Genomic DNA, 25,923 nt, shown 5'->3' on the forward strand with positions numbered 1-25,923 from the left:
AGCATGCACACATACACACGGATATGCAGGCACACTGTCATATCACCACAGAAACAACTCTTTGATTTTCCTGACATTCTTTTTTTTTTTTTGTCTGAACGACTAACAGCTTGTACAGAAAATACCTTCTCAAGGTTAACAGGCGCGTTCAACCATACACTGAAGAGACGCATTCACAAAAACTCTTACTCATAATTGCATGTGACAAAAGAAATGGAATGAGACACAGCACCACTACCAATCATTAGAGAGAATCATATTTTATGAAGCAGTTCTCAGGAAGTAAGTGCAGCACTGACCCTCCAGCCCCACCCCAGACAGACAATGTCAAATAAACTAACACATTTGAAATAGGGCAAAGACCAAACCAGTCTGGGCTAGGAGCGACATCACCCTTCTAGCAACCCGCCGTAGCAACCTGTAAGTAGGCCTGTGGTGTTGGCAAGGTTACTAGAGCAAAACTGGGCCTTGTACGATGGGGAGAGCACACGCTGCTTTCTGTGGGGAGATATATGTGCCCCGCTCACAGCAGCTGCAACAGAGTAAGCTTTCTGCAGTGCAGCATGCACACCCAAGACCTGGTAGGCGCTACGTGTGATGCTCCTATGTTTCCTTGATATAGTTCATGGCTAGTTCAGCCTATGAGGACCCTGTTTGAGTTATGGAGCACCACACATATTTGTTAACAGGTCATGGGCCAATAGAGAGAGAGGGGGGATGAGCTTAAGGCTGCATTAGGATCTCTTAGAAACTCTGGTCCTACACTGACCTGGAGCGCACTGTTCTAGACTGGACGGTTCAAAGCTTCCCTTTTGATCAAAGAGATAATCTAATCAATCAAAGCACATTACAACAAAAAAAACATGAATTACAGAGAAAGCGTGACAGAAATGGAAAACAAATTGATTTTGACAGCCCTAAGAGAAACTGATGTATGAGAAAAGGCAAGGAAAGACATCAGACTAGAGGTATGTAAAAACACAGACAGACAACTCAAAACAAGTGGCGTATTTATTGTGAAGGTTCTCAGCCCCTTCAGGTGGACTAAATGTTACTCAATGGACACTGGCAAAAAACTGGAGTTGATATCGAATGATTTTTAAGCTTCTGCAAAGCTCAGATGGGCTAATCAAACTACACGAGACATTGATTTCAATTGCAGCTGAGTGTTAAAAGAGGTCGAGGATCCCGGCAGATGGGTCCATTATGTAGTAACATGCATGCACTGCAAAAGTGTGTGTATGCATTTTAGAAACTGTGGGAAATAAAAAGTAAGGAAAGGAGAGTGTCGCAAAGTCAAGCTGCAGTCGACCGCTGACTTGTGCTCATGCAATAAATCATGACTTTGCTGAATGTGAAACAAAGTAAAAAAAGAAGAAAAAAAAACACCATCAAAAACTACAGGCTAACTTGTAGAGACTTGTTTTAGTCCATCTGTGATTAAAAAAAATGCTTCTGGAATAACATGCAAGACAGTATTAACTAATTAAACATAATTTTATAAGGTGCCAACCATCTACCATATTCCATGCATGACCAGTCCAGTCTAGATTTGTATATTCAGCAGAAAAGCTGCTGCTACACTGCCATGCCAAAGTATTCATAGCCCTTCAATCATATTCTATCATGATACATCTGCAAACTTCAAAATATTATACTTGGATTTTATCTGACTGACCTACAAAAAGCAGTGCAGAGTTGACAAGTGGTTGCAAAATGTTTACCTGAAAGTTGTGGCCTGCTTTTGTATTCAGCCCCCTTTACTCTGATAGCCCTTAATAAAAAGCAGTGTAACCAAATACCTCAGGCCTAAGAGGTTTGTCAGAGAATATTTATAAACAAACATCATCACAAACACCAAAGAACGTACTAAAACTTCACACACTGCCCACACTGTGACACATGGTAGTAGCAACATCATGCTTTCCTTCAGCAAGAATATTGAAGCTGGTCAGAGTTGATGGGTGTAAAAAGTGTTGGAGGTTGCAAAAGACTTGAGACTGAAGTGGAGATTCACCAGGACGACGACCCTGAACATACAGATAGAGCAGTTTGGATCAAAACATACGTGTTTGAGTGGCCCAGTCAAAGCCCAAATCCAAATCCAATTGTGGCAAGACTTGAAATTTCATGTTTGCAGACACTATTCATCCAATCTGGCTGACATTAAGCTCTTTTGCTAAGAAACAAGGGCAGAAACCAGTAGAAACATACCCCCAAAAATACTTCTCTGTGGTAGCAGTAAACTGAGTATTATTTCAGGATATCAGATTAAAAAGGACAATGAAGAAATGCACATAATTTTTACTTGCAAAAACATGTATTAAAAAAAAACAAAAAAGAAAAACAAAAAAAACAAAAACATTTATCACGCTCCTTCCACTTCACAATTATGCACTGCTTTTTGTAGGTCTATCAAGCATTATATATTCCCATTAAAACCAATAGCTGTTTGTAGTTGCAAAATGTGAGAATATTCATGGGGTAAGAATATTTTCGCACTTCAGTTTGGTATACTTCCCCTCAGCATGCCATTTTTTTCAATTTTGCTTTGTCTTCCAATTTACCAATCTCAACACTGTTCAAACATATTGGACCAGTAAGCTGGATAACATGAAGAACTTTAGGCTGTATGACCTAAAACTGAGGCCCCACTTGCTTGCTGGTGGTGCGGTACAGCCCAGACTTGCTACAGTGGTGTGGTCGTCAAATACACACGTCAGTCACATCAGTACTAGTAACATTGTTCATGAATTGTTTTATCAATCAGTGAGTTGATCGTCATCATTGCCATCATCAACAATCAGTCCAAAAGGAGCAAGAACACAGTATCTACTGGTCTCTGTTTTTTGCTAAGTGAGAGACAGACAGAGGGGTGATTTGATTTAAAAAGAACATGATCCAAAACAAAAGAAAGACAAAGGTTGATGGAAGAGTTAATTGACAAAGAGATGTGACCACCATGTGGCTGAAATTAAAAGAAGTGAGTGGTCCATTGATTGTTAATAAAACAACCAAAGAGAAGAGAAGAACAGCAGAAAGCAAAAGAAAAAACAAGAAAATGTAATGTTAGGTAGTACTAGAGGTGTGACGGACTGATAGCCATAGTAGATACAGATGAATAGAGAGTTTTTGACTTTTACTTGTCTTTTTTGTCACAGGCACTAATGTCTTCACAGTCATATAGGAGGAATCAAAATTCAAAAATGATTTCAGTGTCTAGAATTGCTACAAAGCTAAAACATTAAAACTATTTCATCTAACACTTCCTCCAAATATACCAAACTGAACTAATATATATATATATACCTGTGTGTATATATATGTATATATTTATTTGTACATATATATTTCTTTATAGATAAATGATAGAATTCAAATGATGATTGAATACAATAAAATATCTCAGTTAAATCACAGTATAACATGGTACATTCTCAAAAACATAGTATATTTCAATATATTCTTTTTTTCAGCATAAAATTAAATAAATAAAAAATAAGCCAGAGGGTTTTTAAGAGTCATTTGTGTTCATGCAGTCACAGACTTAAGTATTAGTGCCTCAATAGAAATCAATAATGCTCAATGACACACCAGGTTGAAGCCCTGTTAATTGGTTGAAAATAATTGTGTTCGATGACACAGGAAACAGTCAGGCTGTTGCCGTGGTTTCCGCTGCTGGGGTGCAGAGCAGAGCGAGCTTATTATCTCACCAAAAGTGGCTGTCCTGGTTTCCTAGTACACCTACAACCCGACCTAAACCAACCCTCAAACTACAAATCTTGACAATTTCATTCAGTGAAACATGCAAATAGTCTGGGACTTTTTCCAAATGATGGGAAACAGCAAACGCATTTCTCTAAAACACATTTTTTTTAAAACTGCCCCACACATAGAGGTACAAAAGAAAAGCAATCCGTATGCAGATAAAAGGTATAGTCTGGCCTATAGAAGGGCAAAGGAGTGGAAAAAAAGGGAAAGTGAAAAGGTCGACTAACCCTCCGATCTGTGACGACATGCACAAACACGATGCACAGCCCCTCGCAAGGCAGGTAATTTCCCTCCCCCCTGTCCCGTCCTTTGAGCCTTTATAAACAGCATCCAAAAAAAAAAGCTATAAAGTAAGTAGATGTTCTTTTGCTACATCATTTCAACGCTACATTCAACTACAATAGACGAATGGCTGGGCTGTGGCTGGTCTTAGTGTGAGACATGAAGTAGGTATACTAAAGTTAAGAAAATAGCGCTGGCACAGCTAAAAAGTAGATGGCTTGTGGCACAGAAGGTACCATGCTACATTTCACTACCCTGTCTTTAACATGTAGCATTTCTTACTAGAATTTGTCAACTGAAGTTGAGCGCTGTAAATTTTGGCCCCATTATCCTACTTCAGTCATTTTGTAGAAGCTATATTTCCTGTCATTTCAAAGAAAAAAATCTGCATCTGCAAAAATCTAATCAAAACCGCTGTAATAACTATACATCTCCAACAGGAGGGAATAAGGATATCAAGGATAACTAAACTAAAGTTCAAAATAAGAATAACCTGAGCATAACTAAAGAAGGGCTTGCCTAAAAAATCCACCTACACAATTACAGGTCAATGACACAGCTTCTTCTGTGAAGCTGTTTACCTGTTCCTCTCAGTTACATTTGACATTTAATGGAAGCAGAGTCAAGAAAAAACGAGATAGATATATTTATATCTGACATATTCCATTAGAAAAAAATGCTCCACTGGCTTTGTGGGGGGTTTTTTTCTTCTTTTTTGCACAGAGCAGGTGCAAAGTGAGCCCTGTTGCAATGCTTAAAAGTCACTTTTTTTTCATGAAAAGCTCTCGGCATGTGGACGGGAGGTGCAGAAACAGAAAAATATCCAGGTTAGCGTGAGGTGGGGCTTAACTAGTTACATACTAACTACCACTGAAGGTATGGTTCATTTTAAACCTTGGGTCAACCAGCTTATCTTACTTAAATCAGACAAAAAGCAAATAGAATGATGTGCCATTGCATCCCTGTCATATTAAAGTTGGGAATATTGCTTTAAGTCAAATAGCCATCTAATAATCTTGACAATACAAGTTATCAACTGCATTCAATGAAGGCTCAGCTACTGAGTTTGCACCTGGAAACATTCACAGTAAGTCATTCTGCCTTATTTGCCAAAAAAGATAGAAGACAAAGCGTATGACTACCTCAGCATAAGTGTCTTGGTATTTTACTGTTTGACTCTTGGTTACAGTGAAGCTTATTGTTACACCAGCAACATTTGTTATCATTACGTGAAAAGCTATATCAGCAAAATATGTTACCTTAAGATTGTGCATTTACACTTGTGGCAACACATCTTAAAAAATACAATGAGGAATTGTGCTTCAGATAATCCATCATCCACCGGCTCAACCAGGACACAGAATGGTGGCAACATATATTAAAATCTAAAGAGGGCTTGAAAATGTGTTGGAATAAACCCTGACTGGACACTTTCATAGAACCAATTATGTCCAAAGCTGCACCCTCTTTGCTATCTGTAATGCATCTACAAATACTTGAATGATCTTCAGCTTCCTGCACCAAGATTTCAAAGACTGTATTTAAATATTATGCAGCCATCTAGTGCCAATTACAGATATTACACTAATCGTCTCCTGAATTCACTTAAATTAGGCTGAGTTAAGAGCTGCTCACGTATGGAGAGAAAAAAAAGGATTTTGTTGAAGTTCAAAATTTGGGTGAAATTTTGGCACTGCTTTGGAAATCATTCCCACTTCCAACACTAGCCACATCCAGCCTCCTACTTATTAAAACACTAACACAATCAGAGAAATATATTAATAGAATAAAAAGAAGGGGATAAGGAGAGAGGTCTGAATAAAAAATAAATATATAGACAGACATGAAAAGAAATTCTGCTACATGTCTTTTTTCTTCATGTTGTTATTCCTCTTTTGATGAGTTTGTTGTTCAAAATCTTTAATACTTGGTAATATTTTCCAGTTGAACCAGAGGTGTCATGACAAGGTCCAACGCAGTAGAGAAAAAGAAGTTCCTGTTCAGTCTGACTGGTTAAAAGGGTATCTAGTAAAACATGACATCATATAGATGGTCCTGGGGTAGAGCTAGATGGGTCTGATGGTGTCATGAGGCCAAAAGGCAAATAAGTAGCACTGTGCTCACTGTCCATTGAAATGTGAGCAGGCAGAAAGTGAACGAGAGGTGACTGCATTGCTTATCTTAAAAAAGGGAAGAAGACACCAAGAAGCAGTCCACCAGTCCAGGTCAAAAGCCATCAGCCAATGAGGACAGGAAGCCAGAAGATGACCAAACACTGGCATCTTTTGAGAGAAGGTGGGTCTCTCCTCATTCCACTCAAAGCCAGAGGGAGGGAGACGTTTTGAGCATATTGTGTGTTTTCGTGTCTGCGTGCGTGCAGGCGTGTGTGAGTGCGTGTGCACGCATGTGTGTAGGCGTGTATGTGTATGTGTGCAAACATGACATCATTACTCACAAGTTGGAGACTACTGTTATCCACAGTTGTGATTTGGGGAGGGGAGAAGGACCGAAGATGACATCACAAAGCTCAGTTCTGAGCATAAGAGAAGTTCTGGGGTCGAAGTCCCCGGTGATGCAGCCTCACCTTCACTCTCTTCATCGTAGGAACCATCCAGACGGATGTAGCTCACCCTGGTGTGGCACCTCACTGTCGCCCTCATAAGAACGCGTACAATGGAGTGGGTGGCAGTAGTGTCGCTCTCACCGAGAGTATTGTTAGCAACAGAGTCTCTGTCCATGTTTGTTCCTGTAGTGATGCTTGCTAACCGATTACCTAAGGTCACCAAGGCAGCCATTTCTCTGGTGTCGTCCCTGTCTCCAGCTGCCATGGCACCGAGGTTTTCAGCAGCACTGGTGCTTGCTCCCACGTCTCCCTCTCTCGTCTCCCCCTGTCATACCTCACTCTCCAGGCTGGAAAAGTGGGCTGACCCTCGACGTGAGCACAGGCTCTTGGCTTTGAGTGGTAGGTGGGGAGAGTAGAACCTCCGTGGCTGAGGCACAGAGCGCAGTCTCTGATATTGGAGTTTGGCACTGGCTGAAGCCTGAGCCGGACCTGCCATTCCTACCCCTGCTGGTGGCGAGACAGAGGCTGAGGAGGATGGAGGTACGATGGGCATGGGGAGCGAAGTGGGTGACAAGGATGGCTGCTGCAGTGGTGATGGTGAGGGCTGTGGCTGATGGTCTGTCGGCTGTGTGTTGAGGCTGAGGTTAGATTGGCTGCCTGATTTGGCTTGACTGGAATCTGGTTTGGGAGGCAAAGGTTTGGGACGAGAACCCCCGCTGAAGCTGTGGCAGTGGGGAAGAAGCTCTTCTTGGCTATGGGAAAGTGCTGATGCTCTTCTCTTGGAATTAGAAGTTTGTGAACGACCATGAGGATGTGGATAAGGATGGGGCTGTGGGAAAAGGCTGCAGGAACACAGAGTTGATCGTCCTCCCTCATCCAGTCTTTCCCTGCTTCGTCCTTTTCTCTTTCCGCCACCACTCTTCCACTTTTTTTCTCCCTTCACAGGAATTTTGTCCATTGACCAGTATCGTCTAGGTGGAGGGAAGGCTGTCGGGGGTGGTGGCCACTGTGAGCCCAGCCCTCCACTCCCTCCACCAGATGCCCAACCTATTCCTGGCCCAGATCCCCAGAAATCAGCACCAATCCATCCCTCTGCTCGAGTTCCCAGTAACGAATCATCTCGACTATTGATACTTCCCCCTTTCTCTCTGGAGGGATAGGTACCAAAGAACCAGCCTCCTCCACCTATGCCTCCAATCCCAGTGCCAGTGCCTCCTGCACTTTCTTCCCAGTATCTTTCAAAACGACCAAATTCTCCTGAAGATCCCTCATCTGAGTAGCTGTCCTCCACCCTTCCTCTGTCCCTTTCAGATTCAGAGACAGCCCCTCTACCTACCCTCCTTCCCCTGTCCTCTCCCCGCTCCCTCACTCTGTCTCTCTCTTCCTCATCATCATCGTCATCTTCATCATCGTCATCATTATCATCTGAGTCCCATTCATGGAAAGACAGCCCTTCTCTTGTCTGTGCTTTCTCTTTTTCATAATGCATTAACAAAGGACGTCTTTCACCAACTCTACCACTATCTTCTCTGTCAATCCCTCCACTTTTTCGCCGCTTGGATGATGGAAGAAGTGGATGAAGGGATACTGGAGTGGTATTGGAGTTATCTCCTCTTCCATTCATCCAAAATTTAACAGAAGTAGGAAACTTATTAGAGTTAGAGTAGCGCTTATTGGGGGTTCGACGTCTATGAGAGTGTGAGGATTTGGGACACCTTTCCCTACTTCTTCCACTGTCCTCCTCATCCCTGTCATTGCCATCTTCCCCCCTACCTCTTTCTCTGTCTCCTTCCCATGAATCTCTCCCCTTCTCTCCAAATGTGCTCCCATATTGGGCAGAAAAAGAAGAGTAGTCTTTTATCCCTTCATCTCTTTCTCTCTCAGCTTCCCCTTCTCTTTCTTGTTCTACATCTCCTTCTTCCGGCTCAGATCGTTTTCCCCCAGTAGACTTTTTCCTTTTCTTTGTTTTTAATGCCTTCTTCTTCTTCTTTTTCTCCTTCCTTCGCTTTCTTTCTCTCTCCCGCTCTCTTTCTCTCTCCTCTCTCTTTTTTCTCTTTTTGTTCTTTTTCTTTTTCTTCTTTTCTTTCTCCTTTTCTTTCCTCCTCTTCTTTTCCCTTTTCAGCCTTTCAGTTTCTCCACCTGTTCCTCTCCTCTCTCTTTCACTCCAGCTTGCCCACCACTCTTGAAGCTGAGACAGTTGGCTCCCGCCTCTTTCCCTTTCTCGTTCTCTTTCTCTGTCACCCCAAGATGTGCGTGGTTTCCTGGGGGGAATTGGTGGTGGCAAGCGCCCGTGGCTAAGGGAACGTGGTCGAATGATAGAGCGCTCCCTCTCTCTTCCCCTCCCAAGGAGAAGACTTGACTCTTCTGTCAGATCTTCATCATCGTCGTCGTCCTCTCCATCAATTCCTCCAGTCCTGTCCCGTGTGCTCCCGGAGGAGCTGTAAGAGTAGGTGGGAGAGGTGGAGCGGGAAGATGAGGCAGATGAAGACGTTGACGTTGATGAGGTGGTTGACGTGGAGGATGAGGACATATAGTGCAAAGATGCAGAAGGAGAAGGAGGAGTATAGGAGGGGCTCAGTGGAACTGGTATAGGAAGTGAAAGTGGAGGAGAAAGCGGGCGGGTCCTCCTTCCTCCTCCTTCCCTCATTCCATCTCTTGCTCCTCCCCTTCGCCCCAGAGGCAGAATGTTCTCATAAAGTGGTCCCCCAGGCTCTTTGGGCTTCTTGGGCCTCCGCTTTCTCCAGAAGGATGAAGGGAGAGGGGGAGAGGGATGTGGCAGTGGAGGTGTAGGAGGTAGAGGGGCCTGACTCTTAGGAGGCAGCCTGGGGGTGCCCAGAGGTTTAACAGGCCCTTTCCCCTGACCTCCACCGCCACCTCCCACCACCTTCTTCCCCACCCCGTGGTCCATGCTCTTCTCTGAATAGAAGGCCACACTCGCTGGAGGGGGTTGGGGGTGGCCCCTTGGCATAGTCTTGGGGGTCTGGGACCCTGCTTGCTGATCCATGCAGGATCCCAGTCCCTCAGGGTCAATGGGACCATAATATCTCTTATAGCCATCGAGTCCCCCACCCCCTCCAGCAGCTGTAGCCCAGTTTTGTGGAACTTTCTGAGCAAACGGCCCCATGTCAGTGATGCCCCCTCTTACAGCCATGGGGTTGGTGGCTGTAGCAGTTTTAGGCAACCTCCAGCGATCCACTACTGCCAACCTTCGATCTGGTCTAGGCAGAAAAGTGGAGCAAGGGAGGGGGGCACCAGCAATGGGGGGGTTAGAAGAACCCAGAGCTGACCCAGAATGTACCACAGTGGGAGGAGAGCCTGGTAGAGGTGTTTTGTAGACAGGCGGTGGTTGCTGCTGTTGTGGTTGTTGCTGCTGTTGCGCCATTGCAATTGCTGGGTTGGTCACAGTTGTTGAAACTACATGTGGCTGTGATGGAACAGTCACCATTGCTGTGTGGTGGTGTGAAGGCAAAGATTTAGATCCACCTGGTGCTGTTTCATCCTCAAAACTGCAGCAGCTGTACATGCCCTAAGAGACAGAGAAACAATGACGGATTAAAACTGAAATAAAATACTGTTTCCAATACATCTTCTAGTTTCAACTAAAGTCTGTGCTTCACATTTTTCTCAAAAAATGTTAATAGGTACTATCTCAATAGTTTTTATTTTTATCTACGGTGCCTTATATGGTGTTACAAGATTCCTCTGAACCTTTCCACATGTTGCCATGAATCAACCAACATTATGCATTTGTTGATTTTAAGTTATAAACAACACAAATTAGTCTATAACTGTCTAGTGCAAAGAGAGAAACATCATTTTCAAAACGTCCTGCAATAAGAATCAGAAAAGTGTGACATGAGTTTGTATTTAGCCCCCTTTACTCTGATCCTTAAATAAAGCAAGATACAGATCAGAGATAAACTTGGGGAGAAATTTAAAGCAATTTAAAACAATGTCCAAAGCTTTGAACATCTAACAGAGCCCTATTCAATTCATTAAATGAAAATGGAGAGAATATGACACAACTGTAAGCCTATCAACACATGAACTGGGCAAGGAGAGCATTAATTTAGTAAGCGGCCAAGAGACACATGGTAATTCTGGAAGAGCTGCAGATCCATTTAGAGATCCTCCGCTCAGGCAAGAGATTCTGCAGGAGATTTTATGATACAACTATAAGGTGTGCACTCTGCAAAGCTGCCCTTAATGGACAATTTTCAAGAAGTAAAGCCACTGTTAAAAGAAAGTCAAGCAACATTTTGTTTCCATTTTGGCAAAAGTCACCCAAGGACACATTTTTTGTATTTACTCTGATCAACTGTATCTGGCATCTAAATATGTTTGATGCCAGATATGGCAACAAATCAGAGACATTTTCAGTGTCAAAACAGCAAAAATATATGAAATTTGAAAGTTATTGCACTGTAGACATATCTGTGCTTTCACATCAAAATGGTGACATATGAAATGCTAGTGAGTGTGACATACAAAAATGGTGAAAGTTAAAAAACAAATATCAGCAGCAGACAAATACTTACTCTGCTAATTGCCAAGAGAAAGTCCAACTTCCCAGAACTAGTGGCCATACAGTGGCGCAGTTTCCAGTAGACTAAATGTTCCCATGCAAACACCAGCAGACTGAGGCCCATAGCCACCAGAAGCATGTAGAAGACCCCAGCCATGTTGTCAATGTCCAGTTTACTGCTCATCACCTCAATTTTGTCATTATGGCAGATACCTGACAGCCAGAGGCGCTCCAGCATTTCAATCTCATCTGGGGAGCAAAATGGATAAAGGACAAAAGGTTAGAATGATGGAGGAGAACGAGATGAAGAAGGAAAATACAGAGAAGCATAAAAAAATAAAAGCATAACAGACAAGAGAAAGAAGTGGAAAAGGATCATGTTAGGAGAAAAAGGTTGTTTTGATAGAATAAATAGTGAAGTTCAGCTATAAATCCTTTCCTGTTCTGAGCCCAATAATTTTCCAGATAAAGAAAACCAAGATAAAATAATATAGATAGATCAATAAAATGACATTGGATATTTGACTTGGAAATAAAAACAGAGGTTTGACGAGTACAATTGGTTGGAAAAAACCTAGCAAATTACCTGTTTGAACAGATATTTGCAATGAACAAGACAATCCAGATATTTGTCTGTCTGTATTGTATTAAGATCTGTGGTGTGTCCTTTTGAGCTTAAAGAACAATCGAGGTTGATCTTTTTGTCCAAAAGTAGTTATGCAGAGCTAACTTTCAATGTGTGACATCGGAAATTCTATGATCTACAAAGTATTGATTCCAATCAAGTTCTTCACAATTATGGTCAAAACTGAAACTGACATTGCAACGTTAAAACATTAAGTTCTCTGTAGAACTCTGTTGAACAATGTTTTCTGTGAGTTTTGTATGAAGCAATCATGGCTGACTGGATGTCAGAAGTCATTTATAGTGTACAAAAAGATTTTTCCTAATTCAATTAAAAAAATTTACATGACCTTGACTACTGCCCGGTGTGAATCAAAAATACACATCTCCCTCAATTTACCAGGGTAAGCTAATTCAAAGTTGGTGGTCAAATAACTATTTGAATTAACTCAATTTGAACTTTCTTTTGCGTATTTGGCTTCTTAAATACATTTTAGAGTTTTATAACATGAGTGATCTTCCGCTGTTCCAATGTTGCAGCTTCTAACAATTCTCTCAGACCATTCTGCTGAAAAGTGACCAAAAGAACAACAGAAATGTTTTAATTGACTATTTTGTTAAATAACAAATTAAACAGAATTAAGATAATTTTTAAATCAGAACATTGTGTTGCTTTCACCCCCTTGTGACCAAAATTATAGAGGCTAACTGGATTTTAGCATTACCAAAGAAAGTGCTTATTGTGAGTCCTCCTGCCTCTTTGTTCAATTTAGCTTCATCTTTCAGGTCTAGCTGTTATTCAGTATTACTGCGTGTGCAATAATTAGGTTTAAAGGGCAAAAAAACAAACTAATGCCAAATCATGACTGCACTGACATGATGGTACTAAGGGGGTCAACAAAGACTGCAATTACAGATCTTAGTTCACACATTTGCTTTCTTAAGATCAAAGCCTTGATATTTGGAATGAGAGTTGTTATGTTGGATAGTTGGCAGTTATAAAATACAGTGTCTTTGAGCAAATACAAGCAGAGAGAATAAAACAAATTCTAGGCAATGGTATAATCGATATGATCATTTTCTGAAACTGCCTTATCTCCTTAGGGGCTGCACAGCAATGCAGTTGGTACAAATGCTGCATGAATAAGTGGGTCTAGACTACAGATGAATGGATGAAAGTTCTCTTATTCTATTTTTTTTTCTACATTTATCATTGGACACCTTTGGATGAAGAAATTTCTCTAGATTCTAAGATGTTGAGTTCTATAAAATGAAAAACGGTAGCAAAAGAAGAATATAAACAGAATTTAAAGAAAAACAAAAAGCAATGCAAAATGGGGCCTTGCTTGTTGTGTGTCGTTTATTCAAGGTGACTGCTCATGGTCATAGGTCAGTAAAATAAAGCAGTGTGTTTCGTATAACAAAGACAACGATGACTTAGAAAAAGAGGGATGGAGAGTCTAAAACAATGAAGTAAGACCAAGAACTAAAATGGCATCGACAACCTAATCTCAACATTGTAACCGAGAGTAAATGAAGAGAGGAGCAGAAAGGAAGACCAGGAGCCACAGTGATGCTTGGATAGGCGGAACAAGCGTGGACAAGACGGTGAGGGGTAATGAGAGAGTTGGGAAGAATGCCCTGTAAAAACGAAGAGCGAGCGGCATTCTTTCTCCGTCCACGGAGGCGTCAGGGGAAATGAGACAGACAGAGAGAGTTAGACGTTGCTGAAAGAAGCGGAACATAGATGGAGGATGAGAGGCTGAATTTGTGTCATCGTGACAAAGAATGGAGCACTCCTCAGCTTGGAAAGTATGAGTGGAGAGAAAAGGAAAGGATAAAATGGGAATTAGAGAGAAAATTGGCTGAGGAAGGAAAGAAAAACAGGCAGAGAAGGAAAAAATGTCCTGGAAGGGTGGTCAGAACCACCATCCAGGTGGTGGCTTATGAGAGGAATTAAGATTCTCATCTTTTGCGCTACAAGGAACAAAGCACAGCCTCTTTAACCACAACTCTGTTTTTGTTTTTTTTTCTCATTTTTGATCTAACTGGTATCAAACCTGGGTTTCCCTGTAAGTGCTGTGATTGGCTGCACGGGTTGCTGGTGTAACCATAGTGACAGACAGCCATAGGATGCTGTATATGATACACATTTGAATCAAGAAGGCACAGAACTGGTAATGAGAGCTATATGGTACAATATTACCTATGCTAGCATAAGCTGCACTGCAAAAATAAGGCCTGAAGGTTGCTTTTACTGCATGTTGCTTTTTCTGAAATATATTACGTTTTACTGGCTATAGTGGGCATTAAAAGCTGACAGGTCATGGATTTACTTGCAACACTACACTGCGCCATAAAAAAAGGTCTTGGCTTTATATTCCAGCCATCATTAGCTCTGCTTGCAAGGCTTAGTTGAAGCCGATTCAGTCATCTGTGTGATATGGCTAATATGTCTTCTGTAGAACATCATTAGCCAATCAGCCGTGGCCTCCAGCTACAGCAACAGATGGATATAGTGCTGCTGCAGCCCACTGGCAGACGCAGGTAACAGCTTCATGTCTCTGGCACAACCAAACAAACACAAACTCATTGCCAGCCATGTTTATTAGCACCTTGGTAAGGATGTTTGAAAAACCTTAAAATAAATTAATCTGTTATTGCTGAAAATTAATCTTGACTGAAAGAATTTCTTTAGTTTGTTTTAACAAATGAATCTTAATTCAAATATCGATAACCCTGCTGTTATATCTTTATACAACCCCCTTTTCAAAATAAATATTTTCTTAAAGAAAATAAATAAAAATGAGATAATATTTAGTTCTGCATGGTTTTCAATCTGTGGTACAAGTACCACTGGTGGTACCTGGGTTGCCTTCAGGTGGACTCTGGGGAAATTTTGATATTAACTAAAAGGCCGGAGCAGCGAAAATAATAAGTAAGATAAGCGCATTAATCTTTCCTTCATGACACTACTTAAAAGGGAGGTGCAGTAGAAAATATTTTGGAAACCTCTCAGGAGAACTGGAAGCAGAGGATAGTGAACTAAGAAGCACCTCTGGGTACTCAGGCTGCGATCAAAAGTGGAAATTAAAACTGGGACTAACATGAAACTCATCTTAAACCAATAGGAAAACAATACATTTTGTAGACTCTTGCAGTTGCTGACCAAGCTGGTTGCTGTTAGCAGTACAAGTTTAAAGCTATTCATGATTTAGGTTTAAAAGAATCTTCTAAATTTACCAACATGTTTTGTCTTTGTATATTATTATTAATGATTTGGAGTAACTTAAATATGATGCATAATCAAGGGAGCTAAATATTTGAATTATTGCAAGAAGTCCTTAAAATCTGAAAGATGTAGAGCTCATTACCAAAGTTAAATCATTAAATTACCAGAAATACACAAATAACTGGTCAACTTCATAATAGAGACCTGAAAGTTGTAATGAAAAAATAAAGATTTCTTTCACTGATTATTGAAAAGGGTCAAAATATTAATAAAAATAAAATGCAAAAAAAAAAAAACATGTCTTCTTTTGAAATACTTAGATACTCCACTCCTTTTACGTTTTCATTGATGCCTGTCTCATTTCCAATCAGAAACAAACTTTTTGGAAAATAAAACTAGTTTTAAATCTAAATCTGACAGATGTATGCAGAATTTTGGTGAGAGTTTGAGAATATTTAATGATTCACAAAAAGTGCAAATAAGCTGTTTATTAATGCAGTTTTACTGAGCTTTGAATGCATTGAAGTCATATCAGAATTTCAAATTGGGGTTTTCTTTTCGGTGTTGTAACTTCAGGGGGGCATGCATGTTTTGTTTTTTTATTATTACTAACAGCTCCGGCTTTAGAAATATTCACAAAAATGCAGTGGAGATGGACACCTAATGCTTTTTTTTTTTCTTTTTGTACTGTACTTTTATAACTAAGTATTGGTGGCTTCATAATCTTTATCCTCAAGGTCAAAGAGAAAAGGATTGTTGACATTTCCTATTCACTTCCACACTGACCCACCTTAGTTTTCTATAGGATTCAGGTCTCTGGACTGAAACAGTCGAGGAAGAAAATTGATTTTGTATCTGGTAAATAATTTATGTATTGATTTTACCGCATCTTTTGGGTCAATGTTATTTTGAAAGACAGGGTGTTGACCCTTTTTAGGTTTTCTGCCAGAGCACCTATTTTATTTTTGAATCTCTGGTATTTCAAAGTTTTTCTGATTTGATCTAAAGAGAATCAGACTCGGCCATCGCAATTCTTTCTTGGCCTTATCAGTAGGGATTGGGTGTGTTCTCAGAAGTTTATCCATTGTTTCATACTAAATATATCTGGATGGTATATAGATGAAAAACTGAATTATAAGTATAATATAGTCAAAGCACCCAGTTCCTCGTCATCTTTCATTACACTTGCTTTTGCTGCAGTTCATTGAGATTCGGAAAAAACTATTTTACCTCCCTTGTCAGTTCTTCTTAAGGCTTACTTTTTCCTCACAGAATACACTCTTTTAAAGCATTTTTAAGTGTAAGATTTTACAACTGCAATAAAATATGAATTTGTCACAGGCCCCCAGAAGTGGCTCTGTGCACTAATGTGAAAACAACAGGGGTCTGACTGAAGGGTGCAGATTAAGTCATATTTCTGTCCTCAACTGAGAAAATCTGAGTGATTTTCTTGAGCCACATGTTTCCTTTCTTGCATCGGCTGTTGTTTATTCCTAGTTGTTCATCTTTTAAATCTGAGATTCTCCTCATCAGCAGCATTTTTTTTGTATGGGCCATATGGTCAGTTGCCCAGGGCAGCATTAGAAAGAGCATATATGAGCACCCTATTTGCTGTCGATTGATGAGTTATGTTCCCATGTGAGCATGATGAGCATAATACCCTGTCCTTTTTCATGCAAGAGCGGCCCACTGCTTCTTACGGTCTTACCTCCAACCCCTACCACCCACACCTTAACCTTTGAGATGGCAGTTGTTCCCACCTCTCAGTCACAGCCAACTTAAGCTTGCCAAATCTGGCAGGTGTATCACATTCTCTCTCCACGTATGTTGTTTCTGGCAGACAAGCTCAGGTAGGGCTGGCAACGTTAGAAATGCAAAGCCTGCCGTTTACCACAAACATGTTCAATAAAGGACACTGTATCAGCGGCTGTGTGTGTGGCACGCTTGCATATGTAAATGTGCAAGCACCAGCGAGCATGTTTGCATTTTGCGGTATGCCAGATGTGGCTGGATGCCACACACATCCAGAGACACCGAGCCTCGCAGTAGCTGATCAGTAAACCATGACCTGTACAATGCTGCGCTTTTATCTCACCATGACAAACCTCTCTGCATTCATCACAAGATTTCTGAATAAAAATTAAATAAAAATCCTGCTGGCCAAGAGCTGAACATCATCTTCTCGCATTTTAATATCTACTCACTGAATAATATATTCAAGAAATCAAAGTTATGATGGGATGCAAAAAAAGAGTGGATCTGATAAAATGTAGGGGGGAGTAATTCTTACTACTCAGCTATTTTTCTTTTTAAGTAGGAAAACAGCAAAGATGTAGCAAGATCAGTGCGCCATCTCTTAAAGCAGTGGTGTAAATCACCAGAGACAGCAACAAGAAGAACAGTAGATTTATAGGGTTTAAAAGTCTTCATACATCCTTTAATTCACTGGTAAAATGATACAGCTCCACAAGGCATGGAGCTATAATGATGCAACTCCGTGACACAACTCGGTCTGGTGAAAGGTGAAACTTCTGAGATCTTCAGATGTCGTTAAAAAGATGCAGCCTTCGAGGGCATGATGAATGTGAGCCCCTTCCTCCAATCTTTCCACATCCAAAGAAACTAATATTCTTCTTTAATAATCTACTCCAGCAATGCCTTGCAAAAACTAGATCCATCTATGTACACAGCTGATGTTCAGAACTTTTACAACACAAAACCAAAGGAATGAGAAGAAGCAGCATATGTCAGGGCTAGTGGGGTCTCTGTTTTTCCTTGCCTCGCACACACACAGGCACGCATTTCCAGGTCGAGCAATTCAGCTCCAGATGCCAGTCTTATTTTAATAGATCTTGGCACCAAATTGGCATTATCAGAGGGTAAGCAGCTCAAGCGTCGGCATGCCAGAAACAGCTAAAGGGCTTTGTCCGCCATGCCATAAGCAAAGCTGATTTAAAGCATGAGGAGAAGCCAAACAAGCTCCATCCAATGGAGACAATAAATGTGTGTGGCAGACTGTGTTATATGATAATCAAGCATTAGTGTACTGACAACCGTTACTAAAAACAGATTCCCTCTGTCAAACATGAGTGTCCCACTTGTAGATACAATTAAACAGCATATTGTGATAGTCTCATACAGGGCCTTGCATAAGAATTCACATGCCTTGAACTTTGTCACATTTTTTTTCACATTGCAGCTTCAAACATGTGTAGATTTTATATGTTGTAGACCATACAATGAAGTGCATTGCTTGTGAAGTCACCTAATTAGAAAGTAGATTTAAGTTCTGTGTCAGTATAACTCCTGCTAGGCTGTGAACATTAGTGAACAAACAGCTTGACTGAGACCAAAGAACACAACAGATAGGTCAGGGAAGAAACTATGGAGAAGTTTTAAGGAGGGTTAGGTTGTAAACCAATCCATTATCTGAAGATGGAAACAACTTCAAAGCTATCCAAGAGCCTCACGGTAACTGGAAGAGATGAGAATGAACATCATCCTGAACACACCATCCTCATGGCTAATCATAGTGGTGGCCACGTCATGCTGCAGGTTTGCTTTATCAGGAGGAAGAGAGAATTTTCCAGAATTGATAGGAGAACATATGGAGGTCCACCTTCTAACAGGAACATTATCTTAAACATAGAACCAGAGCTGCAATGAAGTGCTTTAAATCAATGTATATTGATCTAATAGGGTGACCTCACTCAAAGAGAGAGCCTGGAAAGACTCGAAAATTGATGTTCGCCGATGCTCTCTATACAATCTGACAGACTAAATCATTGTGCAAAAAGGAATAAGGAATAACCAATTCGTTGGTGTGAAAAGCTGCTTGGTGTTGGTATATCGCATAAAACCCAAATATACTCAAAGGGTATGAAAACTTTTGCAAGGTACTGCAGCTATCAATAAATTATTAATCCAGTATATATGCTTCCTCGGTTTGCTGCTCCATCAAATCAGAGTATTTTCAGGTGCTTCTTTTTGTCCCTCAGCCTGTCAGTCTGAAATAATCTGTATTTCTGAAAATCTGTCAACAAACAAGAAGTGACTTTTTACAACTGTGACTCACTCAAGTAAATCCCTTTTTTCTTTTGCAATAGCAAGAAGAGGAAAAGGGAAAGCACAAAAGAGCAAGACAAGTACAAAGGAATGGATAGACGAAGAGAACATTTACCACCAAGCAAATGATATTCCTCTCTCCCTTTTATTTATCATCCTGTCTTCAACCCAATAAAGAGGCTCACAAACCTTTTTAAAAGTCTCATCAGCCCTTCCCTACACATCATTATGCCCTCTGTCACAATCAAAACACCTTTCCGCTGTCACATGCCCCATATTTTCCCCTCGACATCTTCTCATTCATCTACCCCCTGTGTCCTCTATTCACCCCCTACTCTCATGCTAGGCTGTCACTCTTTTCTCAACCTTATTGTCTTAGCCACAACCTTCCCTATAAGCCAGTCATGGTGCTCATTATTTTCATTAAAACCTTCCCCTTCCTCCATAGGTCTTACCATCTCCCACTAGCTGCAGCAGGGCCAGGTCAAGAGGACGTTTCCAACGTGAGTTTTTGTGCAGGGCGATACCGTAGCCTGTGGTGGCAAAAACCTTCCCCGAGCCTATGGTCATCACCTTGAAGAAAGGACAACATGCAAATACTGAAAAACACATAATGCCAAGCAAAAAAAAAAACAACAAAAGCATGTGTATCTGTGCCTCAGTCGTTACCTTACAACCTTCGTCCTTCCTGGCCATATAGTTTAACACTGCAGCATCATAAATAAAAGCATCCAGCTTCCTGTGAAAGAGTAAAGGCAAAATTCATTCATCATTTAATGTAAGAGAGGTGGAACTAGGATGGCGAGACTGACGGGAGGTATATCTCTGCAATGTGCTTCAGAAGACAGCTGGGGTGCAAAAATATATAGCAGACAAGGAAAGAGGAATGATAGAGGGGGCATAAAACGTTAAATAACAACAAGGAAAGGCAGAAAGGGTGGAATAGTAAAGCAGGTTTGGCAGCAAGACTGAAAACACAAGGAGAATAAAATAAGGGAGAAATCAGGTGAGGATCTGTGAGTAAGAGGAAGACGGCAGAGGGGGTTGAGGAGATTTACGAAATGAAGGGTGCAGTGACAGGGAGCGACAGAGAAAGGGGGGACAGATTTACACACTTCAGGGTGGAAAAGACATGGGATAGAGGCAGAGAGTGAGGAGGATTATAAAGTTTAAATACAGACACACAGAGAAAGCGCACAAGGAGGGGAAAGAATGGATCAAAATAAGAGATGGAGAAACGAACTATAGCACAAAAAGGGCAACTAAAGAGCAAAAAAAAAATGTAAGCAATAGGCAGCAGGGGAAAAAAATCCTCCAAGAGAAAAGCTTGAGTTTCATACAGTCAGTACATGTTAACGCTGAGTTATAATTGTGGTGTCAAAGCAGTGTGGATCACGACAGAGGCTTAGGATCAAGTAAATTGGGATTAACCAACACATGACGAGTGATGGAAAATCTGCGGGAAAACTGAAGAAGGGAAACGCTGCTCACACTGTATGTGTGGAGAGATAGCTGTGAAGGTGCACAGGGAAAAAACAAAGGTGGGAGAATTTGTGCAGCAAAGCATGATGTGTGACAAAAGATGTGAAATTTTAGTTGGAGTTGAAAAGAATGCCTTTCTAGATGATGGTCTGTTTGTGTGAATGGGAGAACATAAAAGATGAAAAAAAGCAAGAAATAAAAGCAGGTTATATCTGCACCATCTGGTTGCTGTGATCACTACAATCTGCACCATAAATCACAGAAAGATTAACCAAAAATACCGGATGCCAAAACAACTTTAAATTATAGATTGTAGCACAAATGATAGATTTGTTACTTAGTATTACTTTGGGGTAAATTTACATTTTCTATCTTCACTTGTACAGATTCCTTAATGTAGAAATATTAAAAATGAGTGAAAATCTCTGTTACATAAATGCTCAATTCTGAATGTCTAAAAGTACAGATGTATTAGTTTAATGTCAGGGTTTGAATAAACTGTATTCCTCAAAACAGCTTTCTGAAGTGTTGGGAAAAAGTGTTGTTTTGATATAACATTTAGCTGTGAAGTTATGGCTTTAGTTAAACGAATGCAAACTGTTCACACATATTTCTTCACAAAAACACCATTATGAACAATATTAATATGTTAATGGTTTGAGACAGTGTTGTTGTACTTCTGAGTTTTAAAAGTGGCTGTCAAGCCAAGTAAAAATAGATTTACCAACAACAACCAATAAACTGTATTTGAGTAACCATCTTACGATAGATTTTCTATCCATGTAAGAATGGAAACATTTCCTGGCTTGCCATGATGTATTTCAAAGATTTTATTTTATTTTATTTTTTAAATATCTCTTATGTGCTTCTAAATATGAGGAAATGAATGCGATTTAGTGGGACATTAACACCTGTGATGTTCGTTTGGGTAAGGCTTTTGATGCACTCATTGGGGAATTACTGCAGATCAATGTTGCGTAATTCACAGAGTGCTGCATTATATTGTAGTATTTTTCTATGACGTCTCCAAAGCTCTGTGAGTAACAACCACTGGTGACAGCTAGTGATGGTTTAAGTTTTACTTTAACATTCTGCAGTAGAGTGAAGTATCTATAAGTTTTATTGGGTCATTGCTGTGTCATCTAAGTTGCATCTGAGTTGTTTCTGCTGTGGTGGGGCATGTCTGATATACATGATATGAAGGCTGCAGCGTTCAAGTGACAGCAGTTTTCAACATGTTCAAATAATCAGTGGGAGGCTGGTTTATCTGGTAATCTAATTGTATATTCCACAGTGTTAATTGCATGGATAGGCAAAACGCGAATGTAAAGAGGAATGCATACTGTGAGCACCATGGTGCATCTAATCAATTAACTTGCTTCAAATAGCACATTTAACACACATTAGCTTAAGTGTGCTGAGACAGCACAGATGACTGGACTCCATCTTTGGATAGTTATGTCAAAAGTGTTTGGATAGAATCTGTTCAAAAAGGATCACAGAAATGATCATTCAAGAGCATTGCCCATTGACTTTATGCAGCCTGTGCCGTAATCTTTTCTGTCACAATGTTTGATGCCGTTGTTGTGCACTGTCCTTTATTTTCAATGGCATCATGTTGAAGGACATTGAAACAAAAGGCTAAATGTAGTAGTGTGACATAGGTGTTAGCCTAGATGCTTAGCTGTGGCTGCAGTAAATTATAATATAATTCAATCAATGTTTAGCACAGCCTCTGGCCACACAACATTGTCTTGCTGTGTCACAAGACAATTTTCATATAGCCTGGATGCCAACTGCATATTCATGTTTAGTTCTATTTTCCATGCATATGCACTGAGGTTAAATATTATTTGATAAATTAATTATTAATTAATTGATATAGTTTCCCACTTCTTGTCATAGAAATCGCATTTCTATGACAAGAAATATGATTAGTCACCATAGCTATGCAGATGATACACAGCTATACAGTACAACTACACAAAGTGACTATGAACCCACTGAAGTGCTAAGCAAATGCCTAAAACAAATCAATGAATGGATGTGCCATAATTTCCCTCAGCTGAACAGGAAACAAAACTGAAGTAATAATTTCTGGATCAACAGAGGAAAAAATTAACAGTCAGTCAGCAAACAACTTCAGCTTGTACTAATAAGGCCCAAAGTCTGGGTGCACGATCCTTGACTTGGACACTCAGGGACACATAGAGACAATTACAAAGTCGGTCTTTCATCATCTGAAGAAAATTTTCAGTATTTTAGAGATAATGTTCCAACAAGATCTTGAGAAACTCCACCGTGCATTTATCTTTAGTAAAATTGATTACTGCAACAGTGTCTTCACAGGTCTGCCTAAAAAGTAAATTAGGAAGCTGCACCTTATCCAGAACGCTCACGTCTCACTAACACTAGAAAAATGCAGTACATCATCTCATCAGAATCAAAATATATAAAAGATCTTTTGTCATTGTATCAACCTTCCATGCCACTCAAGTCTACTGGTTCAACTCTACTCTGCATCCCCACAACATGACCCAACATGGAGAGGCAGCATTCAGTTTTATAATCTGGAACAAACTTCCAGAAAACTGCAAAAATGCTGAAACACCAAGTTTGTTTAAAATCCCAATTGTCAAGAGTTGTCTTTTATTAATAATAACTGGAACATTGTCGTATTTGATGATAGTTATTTTTGATCATTTTGATAATAGCATTTGACAAAATGTAAATTCTATTGCTTGTCTGATAATTGGTGCCTGTATTATGCATTTATCATGTAAAGTGCAGTGAACTGATTTGTTGCTAAAATGTGCTCTACAAATAAACTTGACTTGATTTAAAGAAAAAGCAAGCGGGTCTCCCAGATTTAAAAAAAAGAAAAGAAATAGTCGTTAAAATTTGAGCAATGATGGCTGGATTGGCGCAGCTCATGATTTATTGACTCAGTACATGATATATTCATAATGGAAAAACTGTCCTATTCACTCAAGGTGCAAATAGATACATTTTATTCAATTTGGAGTAAATGGACTGAATATGTAAAACCTGTCACATCCAAGTTCATATAATTGCATCTGTGATGAGGACTGATCGTCTTTGTTTTTAGTCATTGCTTGGGTTTATGTTGGCCCATTCTTTCTCAACACCCTGGGATGTAGATTTCACAGACCCACTCATGGTCCCCTCCCCACTCATCCTTAGATTTACTTCTTTTAAAAAATGGGAAAAACAAACAATGGAACAAAGACTTGTATTTTTCTTTTTCTGTGTATTTTTCCAAATAAAAAAACAATAAAAAAAAGGAAATAATAGTGGATCAGATAACTTGGTTGGGATGGAAATACAAAATAAATGAATGAGACATGTTTCTGTCTGGAAATGTCCTGATGCACAATGCAGATGCAGTCTTTGGGTCTAATCTCCACAATCTTTCATGCTGCTGACATTTTTTATTTTTATGTCTAAAGTGCATATCAGTTTATAGACATCAGAAACTGACAACGATTTGCACAGCATGGGTAATTTGAAATTCAATGGTTGAAAAATTAAAGGCAAGCATGTGGTGTGAAAATTGGCTTGGCTGTGGCAAACAGACCCAGTCTTTAGGTTCAGGATGGCGTCCTCCACTCCTCTCTGGTTGTATTTGCCCATGTACTGGTGCATGTCTGGATAGTTGGAGCGAATGTTTTTTTCTGTGCTCCCATTGGGCACCGTGCCAAACTTGAGAGGTGGGTACTGCTCCTCTGGATGCTGAAACTATGGGAGGAAAAGAGGGTGAGGGAAGAAAAAGAAGGGGCATGAGACACACCAGGCTGTGCACCAATCTGTCTGACCTATTTCTGTCCACTCTCCAGACTTACTTACAACACCACTTACCCTCTTAAAATGAAAAGAGAGAAGTCTGTGGACTTACAGTAACATTTAAGACCGTCTTTGGGGTGTCCAGGAAAAGTGGTAATTGAGTTATGTTACATGAGGTTCTATTCATTTCTTAATTCCCATGCTTTAATCAATTTAACATTCAAATGCATAGGATTTGGCTCACTTGAGGACATTAATTCTCCTTCTGCTTTTTTAAACCTAATCAGTATTCAAGTGTTGAGGTACCTTCTTGTCCGAGAGGCCTGAAACTGTGTCGATGTACTCTTCCTGGATCATGAAGGCAGCCAGGTTAGCAGTATAAGAGGCCAGAAAGATGACAGCAAAGAAGGCCCAGATCAGCACCATGATCTTGCTCGTGGTTCCTCTCGGGTTCTCCACCGGCACAGAATTGTTGAAGACAATGGCCCATAAAAGCCAGACAGATTTTCCGATGGTGAAAGTGGACCCTCCTGCCTCTGATCAGAATAGCAATGGAGAAAAAATATGATTAGAAAGATCAGAAGTAGGAATGTTTGAGAAACTCAAAGCAACTTTAAATACAAGACATAATATCTTTACTAGCCCTCCACATTTACTGACTACTGGAAAAGATAAAAAAAAAAAAGGTCAAGTAAATTTGTGTTTTAATCCAATAACTTCATCCCATGCTGAAAAATAAGGAGAGTGGCATGCCAATGAACTCTGAAGATATTTTTACTCCCTTATTAACCTTGTCTGTTATGGCTACAATGTGAAGAAAAAATAAAGGGAAGGGCAAAACCTTTAGACAGCTAGGAAGAGACTATTGCTTATTCAATTTCCAAATTTTTTCATTACTGTGTAGGAATCATTTTAATCACAATTCTGTAAAACAGCTAAAGACAATAAAAAAGCAAACAAACATAAAAAACTGTTTGTTACCGCATTAACTATATATTATTAGTAGAGGTTGCTTTTCATTCTGGTGCAACAGTTTCTCAGGAAAGATAAATTGTTGCACCAAATCTTTGAAAAGATTTATTATACAAAATACCCATCTCTAACTTAAGTTACTGTGGTAAAAAGGACAAGAAGGGAAGTGAGTGATCGAGGGACGGTGGGAGTGGGAGGGGGGAAACATGGTGGAGGATGACAGAGAGGTAAAATTATGCAGAGCACTGCAATCATGGAGGAAAGGAGGCAAATCTAGGGGGGTATTGAACCAAGGCATCTGGCACACCGACTATCACAGGATGCAAACTACACTGCTGAATTATAAATGGCTGCTTTAATATTGAGCATACTTGGATGCAGTTCAATATACTGTATGTATAATGTGAAAAACTCAACATGAAGGATTGGGGCAATGAACTCGATATGACTATCAATAAATTATGAAAGTGACTTTTGGACTCGATGGGAAAAAAACACTATTCCTTGAAAGTAATCAAAGTATCTATCTATCTATCTATCTATCTATCTATCTATCTATCTATCTATCTATCTATCTATCTATCTATCTATCTATCTATCTAT

At 40.0% G+C, this 25,923-nt stretch overlaps 1 protein-coding gene across 3 annotated transcripts in view; it reads right to left on the reverse strand.

Annotated features, from left to right (window-relative positions):
* Positions 1-241: 241 nt before the first annotated feature.
* Positions 242-25,923, reverse strand: part of grin2db (glutamate receptor, ionotropic, N-methyl D-aspartate 2D, b) — a 98,077-nt gene continuing 72,395 nt past the window's right edge. For 2 of the 3 annotated variants that reach the window (XM_032559085.1, XM_032559084.1), the window contains exons 11-16: positions 24,655-24,884; positions 24,143-24,303; positions 19,732-19,801; positions 19,518-19,635; positions 11,155-11,390; positions 242-10,142 (exon numbers count right to left, since the gene is read on the reverse strand). In XM_032559085.1, coding sequence (XP_032414976.1) covers positions 6,945-10,142; positions 11,155-11,390; positions 19,518-19,635; positions 19,732-19,801; positions 24,143-24,303; positions 24,655-24,884 — 4,013 coding nt within the window. In that variant the 3' untranslated portion in view covers positions 242-6,944. The remainder of the gene's footprint in view (positions 10,143-11,154; positions 11,391-19,517; positions 19,636-19,731; positions 19,802-24,142; positions 24,304-24,654; positions 24,885-25,923) is intronic. The other variant, XR_004338767.1, reaches the window with a different exon arrangement.

The sequence above is a fragment of the Xiphophorus hellerii genome, chromosome 3, assembly GCF_003331165.1.
Source record: "Xiphophorus hellerii strain 12219 chromosome 3, Xiphophorus_hellerii-4.1, whole genome shotgun sequence".
Classification (NCBI taxonomy): Eukaryota; Metazoa; Chordata; class Actinopteri; order Cyprinodontiformes; family Poeciliidae; genus Xiphophorus; species Xiphophorus hellerii.